This window comes from Arachis duranensis, chromosome 3, assembly GCF_000817695.3.
Source record: "Arachis duranensis cultivar V14167 chromosome 3, aradu.V14167.gnm2.J7QH, whole genome shotgun sequence".
Lineage (NCBI taxonomy): Eukaryota > Viridiplantae > Streptophyta > Magnoliopsida > Fabales > Fabaceae > Arachis > Arachis duranensis.
In genome coordinates, this window is record NC_029774.3 from 39,173,004 (window position 1) to 39,181,933 (window position 8,930).

Sequence of the window (8,930 nt, forward strand, 5' to 3'; positions counted from 1 at the left end):
TCCTTCGATCCTCCAACACCAGTGGTACCGCACACACAAACAAGTAAGCAAGGGCAAACACAACTAGTATACAAATACTGCAATTAGCGAATATAACAATTAACATAGTAAGTTCACTTATGCATTCCTAATTAATGCACAAACAAGCAAGAAAACAATATACACATGATGCATGCCTGTCCTATGGCTGATGAGTCTCATCTGTCGGTTATCAAGCTAACCCGACAAGTCTGGCTACTAAATCTTAGACTGTCCCCCGACGCGCATCCCCAAGAGTCTATGCATAGCTTTTTCTCATATATATAAAATTGCTCAACGGGGGTTAACCTTCCCGGGAATTTATACGTGCCCGGTCACCCTTACGTTGTAGGGTCATCAGAGTATCGAGTCTCAACCTGGAACACGTGGTGGCAAGCCACGGTACTTTACCCAGGAAAAACTCATATCTCAGATAATCATTTCACATTCATACATCAACATTTCATAATCATTCATATGGCCATAACATCACTTGTTCATCATATAATTTCATTTTTACACATAACACATTATAACCTGAAGCAAGTTAGGTGAAACCACAATCCTTGAGTCTACCCGAGGAGCTTCTATACTAACCAACCTAAAGCAAGTGGGGCGAGCCCAAAATTCTTGCATCTACCCAGGAGGTACGTTCTCATATGCCCAAGAGGAACAAAGGAGTGGATCCTAACCTCCCACCATCTTTTTGGGGGTGATTCTACAATACCAGGAGGAACTAGGAAGGGGATCCTCACCTTCCACCATCTCCTGGGGCCGCACTTTTGAGAAAGAGTACTCAGATGTAACATTTATTTATTTCTTTAGCCAGTTTCATAATTCAAGTAATATATATATATATACACCTATTCCTAACTTTATCTCATTACGAGGCTTATTAACAACATCTAGGGTCAAAGGAATGAAAATAGAGGTTTAGAAGATCTAAAATTAAGCTTTAAAACACAAAAACTCATTTGCTGAAAACAGGGGTCACGCGTACGCGTGGGCGTACATTTTGGCCCTTTTCGCGTACGCAGCCTCCTTTACGCGCACGCATGCATGTCAAACAGAAATGCATGGTCGCGTAAAGGAGATTCGTGTACGCAGAAATCCCAGGTCACATGTATGCATGGGCCTACGATTTATCAAAAATTTTGGCTAAGTCTGACCTGCAGAATTTTAATTTTGAATCCCAAACTTTCGACGCGCATAACTTTTTCGTTTTAAATCATTATTCTTCTGTTCTTTGAATGGAATAAACTTCACTGATCCAATTTTTATATAAAATAGATTTGAAACAACTTGGGAGTCTGGAAGCCGAGTTATGGCTCGTCGAAGTTCGATAAAAAAAATTTATTTTTCACAAACAAACGCAAACCTCAATTTCATCAAAACCAAACTCAATGGCCACTTCCCATACATATATTCAGCCTAGAAACATGTCATAGCATACCAATACAACCCTTCTGTCTACTCTTCATACCACAATCAATCATGCTTCACTCTTACCCAATTCACACCCTAAGTTTCTCACTTCCATCAACAAAATCACCAACATTCCATCATATATACATATATAACCAATAAGATACTTTGTCAAACAATATCCAAACACCAAATGGCATTATAATTCCACTATCACAATGATCACTCACACATGCTTAACTTATATCATCAATCAATATCATAAACACTAAACATTCAAGATACTTAATCATTCCAACATATCCTATTGGTCATCTAGCCTAAGTTTTCACAAGACATTATATATTAAATATGAGAAACTTAAACCATACCTTGGCCGGTTCCTCCCTAAACTCAAAAACACCAAGAATTCAAGCCTCAAGATTTTCAATCAACTCCAATGATTCTAGCCACCAAGGATTTATTCCAAGAGCTCTAATTCACCAATTCAAACTCCAATTTAACATAATTTCAATTTAATTCATACAATTCACTAAATTAGCACAAGGGTATACAAAATTGGACAAACCACAAGGGTTTAGAGTTTTCTTACCTTACCCATTGACGATTAGAGTATAATCCAACAATTATCCAATGTTAGATTGCACCTAAACCACCAAAATCATCAAAATCGCTCAAAACTCAAACTAATTTCATGGAGAAAGGGGCACAGAAAACTGGGCACAAATTGGAGAGAAACTTACCACTTTGTTTAAATAGAATTGAAGAGGACTCTAAGACAAATGCGTGGCCGCAAACGGCTTATCAATCGGAGCTCCGGATTGAAAGTTACAGAAAATTAAAATGGAACCAAGAGTTTGTGAATTTTGGAGGGTGTTCTTCCTCCCCTTATAGTCCCAGCATGAATGTGGATGAAGGGGAAGGGAAGGCTATGTTTTAATTAAGTGTGGCTGGGCTGGGTTGGGCCTTGGGCCCAATACAGGCCCGATTCGCCTGGTTTGCCCCAATTGGGCTAAATTATTTGAAATTAGTGTCAAAATTCATTTTTTAATTAGCTCTATCCTATTTTACTATAAAAATCATATTTCTAATTTTTTTTATTAAAAATTAATTTATTGATTAATTATTCAATAATTTTACAGGATTTACAATAGCAGTATAGTGCCTTGTATGACTGGTATCGCAAACCTTTAAATAATGTTACCAGGTCTCCAAAATTCACAAAATCCAGGTCCATTTCAGGGAACCTCTCTACCTTTCAATTTTGATAAACCAGGAATCCATCACTTGCTCTGACAAAATTACCTCTATGATGAAAAATCGACACCACAAAAGCATCAACCATATGAAATTAATCCATGAACAACTATGTGTAAGTCCAAAAACAAAAACAAAATTTATGAATGAAACACCTTTGCCCTAACACAATCCCTCCTTCAAATCCGGCACATGACATTTTAAAAATGATTTTTACACTTCATTACACCATTTTTATCCACACTATCAACATGCACATAGAATGCCTTCAAAATTAGTTCACATATGAATAACCAAAACTTCTTTCTTAAACAAGGCGATCTTACCTTTTGACGAAAACAGCAACCACGACCTCAATGCAACCTTCTTCACCGCCACCGACATCGACTTCACACCGCAATGATTGTTCTTCTTCGTAGTGTAATTTTTGGAGTGAGAAACAGAGAGAAGGGAGTTTGATCATTTGTTTTCTTAGGGTTTTCAGTAATTCTGTGACTCATATATGGGTGTTATAGATATTGCATAAGGGGATTAAAGTGTGTCTGGATGAGTCTTGGTGAAACGGCATCGTTTTGGTATAGAAAGATTAATATGTCTTATTTTAAAAAGTTACATGTCACGTGTGCTCCCATAACGGTTAGGTCAGTGTCACGAGAGCCACGTCAGATTTTTTCGTTGGATCCAATGGAATCACTTCAATAAAAATGTAAACTTATCAATATTTTAAAGGGGTCAAGAATATAAATATATTTTTCAATTTTTAAAAATTAAAATGTCCACAAAAAGCAAGATCAGAAATCTATTTGCTATTTTCTCAAAAAAAAAAATAAAAAGTTCATTTCTGAATAATGCTAATAATAATTCGTATAAAGGAGCTAGGGGTATTATATAACAAGGTGAGACATACGTCAACCATCAGATTTAGTTATTGACCCGCTTATAAATTATTTATATATTCTACCTAATTATAAAAAAAAATTTACCCACTCTATATAATAGAATAAATCTACTAAAACATTTTTTTTATTTAAAACAAAAATTACTCTTGTGTGATTTTTAATCTGTTTTCATGGATGGCTCCGAATCTCAGCCAGCTTTGATGATAGCAACATTTGACCAATGTAAGACCCAATTTTGACATAAACTAGAAATGATGTGACCACCAAGTTCTCTATCATCCCCCTTTCTTTAATTTTCTAACTCCAACGTCTAAAATAAACAAGTCACTATTTTTCTTTTTGATTCCAATATTCCATAGTTCAATCCACAAATGTTCCAATAGGAACTTCATATGAATATCCTATCCTAATTTTAATGAATAATGTTTGTACGTCATGTTAGAAAATAGAAACTTGGACATGTACAACTTATCCTAATACAGCAACGATGACATAGTACCAACCAAGTGAGACCATCGTTCTTTTATTAGGTCAAGTAGAATAATTCTTCAAGATAATAATAATACTGAGTAAATGACCTTCCGATTCCATTTTGAATTTTAATTACAATAGTCTTGTGCTATTAAATTTCATGAATTGCATACATCAATCGGTATCATTTAGTTCTCCTTCTTCATCATTCCATCTTTATATATATATAATAATGTTCTCTTCCATACGATTCCCTTTAATTTCACTAATTAAATTAGTAGTCTAGAAGAACTAGGGAATTCTCGTCCACAGTTCTCAAAAACTATGGATATTATGCATGCGTGCTTTCATAACTAAAAAATGAGGACTTAATAATTACATAATTTAATTTAATATATAGTCTATCTCACACTAAAAACAAATTTAATTATTTGTTGTTATGCAGAAAGATGTTAACTAATTTAAGGGACTCTCAATCAGTGGAAAATGACCCAACTATGTGCTTATAGCTAGCCTTTCACATATGAAGGAAACTTTTTCTTAAAGCCAAACTTCTCATTAATTGTGCTAATACATTTAAATATTGATATAATTAGTCTTTATCTTAATATCAACACTTTTTTTTTTCTCATTTTTAAACTAGCGTATTAGGTGTCAATAGATAAACAACCCGTTTAATTGCATAGAAGAAACGTAACACAGCTTTATAAATAAAATAAAATAATTATAGAGTATTATTATTATAACTCGAAATTAAAGAGTAGACAGATGCCATTATGAATTGATGTTTGAAAGGCACCATTAACAAGCTCATAGATGGCCATAATAAATAAAAGAAATAATTAAGAAAGTGAGAAGTCGAATTATTCCACAACACTTGGGTATCAATCCTTCATTAGCTGTAAAATGGTCCCCTACTCTCTCCTAATCACCATGCCCTGCCCTACATACACACCAACACCAACACCTAAGCCAAGTCAAACCCAACGTCCCAACCCATGCATATCTATCTCTCTCCCTCTTACACACATTATTATTTTATTTTTTCACTATTTCTTCTAAATTTTCAAAACGAATCCACCCATTTATCTTCTAAAACTTGATAATTTAGTCTCTAAAAATAATATATATATGCATATCCCTCCAAATATAAATAACATCGGATACAATATCCGTTTTAATTGTTTAATTTTATAGTATTTTATCATGATTTATTTTTAATAACCACAAAAATATTTTTTTAGAGACAAAGTGTCAAATAATATTAAATGGCTATTTATACGAAGATTATTCAAAAAATGATATTAAAATTATCTTTCGTAATAATCAAACATGTATTTGTAAAATTGGATTGGCATCTCTACAGAAGTAGGATTGTACATGCAAAAAATTAATTTACACTCACAAGTCAATATTGTTTAAGAGATATAAAGATTAGAGATAAATAATACTTTTTAGACATATATTGAATTTTTTATTTATAATGTTTTTTTTTTACTAAAGATATGAAACTCGAATCTACGACCTCTTAATTGAGTATGGAGAGATTATGTCATTTAAGTTATAACTCATTGATTTTTATTTATAATGTTTAAACCATAAATTTAAAATTGATTCCATATAGATTTATACGAAATATACGCAGAATTCTATCTAAATCATAGAATATGATTCAGATTATACTTTTTATGAGTCGGTATAATTCCAGAAAAAATCTACTTGAACCGACCACAATTTTAAGCCCAATTTAAGAGTTAAACTATAACAGAGATACTAATTAATAAGTAAAATTTGAATATATACTTTATTATATCATGTAAGTACATGCAGATATCTATATATGAGACGTAAATATATAATATATTAATATTATCAAGGTTTTAAATTAATAATTTATTTGATCATCGCAACTACTTCCCCCACTTCCAGAATCCAGTGATCCCCACGTCCATAATTCCCATGCCCACAATCAACAAAGCCTCCCCGACTCCCCTATATATACCTTCAAACCCCATTACTTTTCATGCACTCAATCTTCACCAACACACTTCTTAGCTTATATTGGCATCTTTTGTGCCAATCTTTGCCTCCAATCTCTTCCATATATATAAAATAGCTAGCACGTTGCAATAAATTGTTACGAAAATAATAACAACAATGACAACACTAATAACTAAGGTCCCTATTGGGTTTCTTTCTCTTCTCTTAATTATTACTATAGCTACCAAAGCTGCGGCTGGTAACTTCTATCAAGACTTTGAAGTAACATGGGGTGATAACCGTGCTAAGATCTTTAACGGTGGCCAGCTTCTTACACTGTCCTTGGACAGAGCCTCCGGCTCCGGATTTCGCTCCAAGAACGAGTATTTGTTTGCCAAACTTGACATGCAAATCAAACTCGTTCCTGGTAACTCCGCTGGCACCGTTACAACATACTATGTAAGCTTTCTTTTATTCTGATTAGTTTCATTCTAAATGTTTGCAATAAATTTTTACTATATTCGAGATATAAATTCTTTATGTATTATTTTTATACATTTAAATTTTAAAAAAATTATAATATCAGAATTTTTATGTCAAAAAAATATAGAATTTAATTTTTTAAATTAAAAAAAATTATACAAAAGATTCAAATAAATTTTAAAAAAATATTTAAAAAATTATATTAAAAACATAAATATTTTACTATTTATTATCTCTTTTTATCGATCTAAATTTTTGAAAAAAATAATTTTATAATATACTATATATATACGTAGATAGTAGTATTATTAATAAAAATAATAAAGTAGTGAGAATTATTGGTGCACGCATGCAGCTATCTTCGTTGGGTGGGACACATGACGAAATAGACTTTGAATTTCTGGGGAACTTGAGTGGAGATCCGTACATTCTTCACACAAACGTATTCACGCAAGGGAAAGGCAACAGAGAACAGCAGTTCTATCTATGGTTCGACCCCACCGCCGACTTCCACACCTATTCCATTCTTTGGAATCCTCACAACATCATGTATGTCTTTATTTTCTTTTTAATTTATTTATTATTGATAATCATTTTTACAATTGTCTTATATATATTTTTCTAAAATTTTCTTCTGCCTGTATTATTAAAAATATAATTATTCATGTATTTTTTGAAATTTAATTTTGTTATTTTAAATATTGAAATTCAATACAGAATAAATTGAAAAAAATAGAATTATATATACATAATCTATCACGTTTTAAAAATATTGTCATTCATATAAATTGTTTTTGAAATAAGTAGTTTTATATTGCAATTTGCAACCAATATAGGAAAATTCTGTCCCTGAATTTTACATCACAATATGATAATATGACAGTTTGTTTTTAGTATTACTATTATTTTTGTTATTGCTATATTCCAATGTAAAATTATTTTGTCATGTCAAAAGATAGAAACTATTGTCCTATCTATGTTTTAGTTGTTTATTTTTTGTTTTTTCATTAAACGGTAGATATATAGATGCACATATTCCAGTGTAAGACTATTCCAAAAACAACTGTAGCTACAAAACAAAATGATTTTTATTTACGGAAATTCTAAGAGTCTAATTATTTTTAGATAATACTTATTCAACACTCTTCATAATTTACTTCTATATAATTATATCTAAGTTTGTCAATTTTTTATGCAGAAAAATGTTTTGAGTGATGAAATTAGTCATCAAACTTATTTTAGTTACGAATAATCTACCTTTTTTTTTCATCACTTCGAATTATTTTTTAAATAAACATGTGACTATCAACTACATGCTAGCCAAAACAAGGATTGGCCACTTAGGAAGGACTATTTTATTTATTTATTTATTCAGTTGGCCAATATTTTTTTAATTTATTTATTTAAATCTTGGTATTTTAATAGATTCTCTGTGGACGGCACACCAATAAGGGAGTTCAAGAATTTAGAATCAAGAGGGGTCCCATTCCCAAAGAACCAACCCATGAGACTATACTCAAGCCTTTGGAATGCTGATGACTGGGCCACAAGGGGTGGGCTTGTGAAGACAGATTGGGCCCATGCCCCATTCACTGCCTCATACAGAAACTTCAATGCACCACCAGCCCAATCATGGATGGGCCAATCTCTTGATTCAACAGGCCTTGCAAGAATCCATTGGGTCCAAAGGAATTACATGATTTACAATTATTGCACTGATCTCAAACGCTTCCCACAAGGGCCTCCTCTTGAATGCTCACTTGCATGAGAATCTTATAATTTTATATTTCTCTCTTCTTTCTTTAATTATTTGTCAATGATCATTTTTGGTACATTTTTTTATTAGCATAACGTTGATAAAAAAAATGTGCTAATAATGACAGTGACATAAAGGAAATTAGAGAGAACAATAATATAAAATATGTTATACCTCCCTCCCAAAAAACAAAGCACATACATGGTATACATAATACATTGGTTTCTTTTGTTGTTTCCCTTTACTTTTGTGCATTCCATTTGTTTGTATAAAAGATATAAGTGTGCAAAGTGTGATTCATACATGTACCATTTGAAATTGTATATTTAGTCCTCCTAATAAATTGAGTTGAAAAAAATTATGGGGGATTTGTATATGAGAAATTATATATGTATTATTTTATTATGTATATTAAGAGTGAATCTGAGGGAACTAGCTCACTCTAACTAAACTATCACTAATTCTAGCTAAATTAACTTTAGTTAATAATCCGATAGCGCCATAACGCTAATTTGTCATCTAGCGCTCTTGTTTAAAAAATGTTCTTAGCAAGGATTGGATAATTCATATACACTTTATATTAGATCAATTTAATTGAACTTGGTTAATAAAAAGACTTAGATGTGTAATATTATTTTTTC

General features: G+C 31.9%; 1 protein-coding gene across 1 annotated transcript; it reads left to right on the plus strand.

Annotated features, from left to right (window-relative positions):
• The first annotated feature begins 6,083 nt into the window (after window positions 1-6,083).
• LOC107478819 (xyloglucan endotransglucosylase protein 1) lies at window positions 6,084-8,698 on the plus strand. Its single transcript, XM_016098954.3, has 3 exons — window positions 6,084-6,509; window positions 6,889-7,082; window positions 7,959-8,698. Exons 1-3 carry the CDS (start codon window positions 6,228-6,230, stop codon window positions 8,299-8,301), a joined length of 819 nt encoding a protein of 272 aa, XP_015954440.1. The 5' UTR covers window positions 6,084-6,227; the 3' UTR covers window positions 8,302-8,698.
• The last annotated feature ends 232 nt before the right edge of the window (window positions 8,699-8,930 follow it).

Excerpts from the sequence above, each read along its gene's own strand:
- LOC107478819 (XM_016098954.3), top strand. The coding sequence starts at position 6,228 with ATGACAACACTAATAACTAAGGTCCCTATTGGGTTTCTTTCTCTTCTC. Across the intron at positions 6,510-6,888 it reads GCACCGTTACAACATACTAT|CTATCTTCGTTGGGTGGGAC; the intron begins GTAAGCTTTCTT and ends GCACGCATGCAG. Across the intron at positions 7,083-7,958 it reads TGGAATCCTCACAACATCAT|ATTCTCTGTGGACGGCACAC; the intron begins GTATGTCTTTAT and ends GTATTTTAATAG.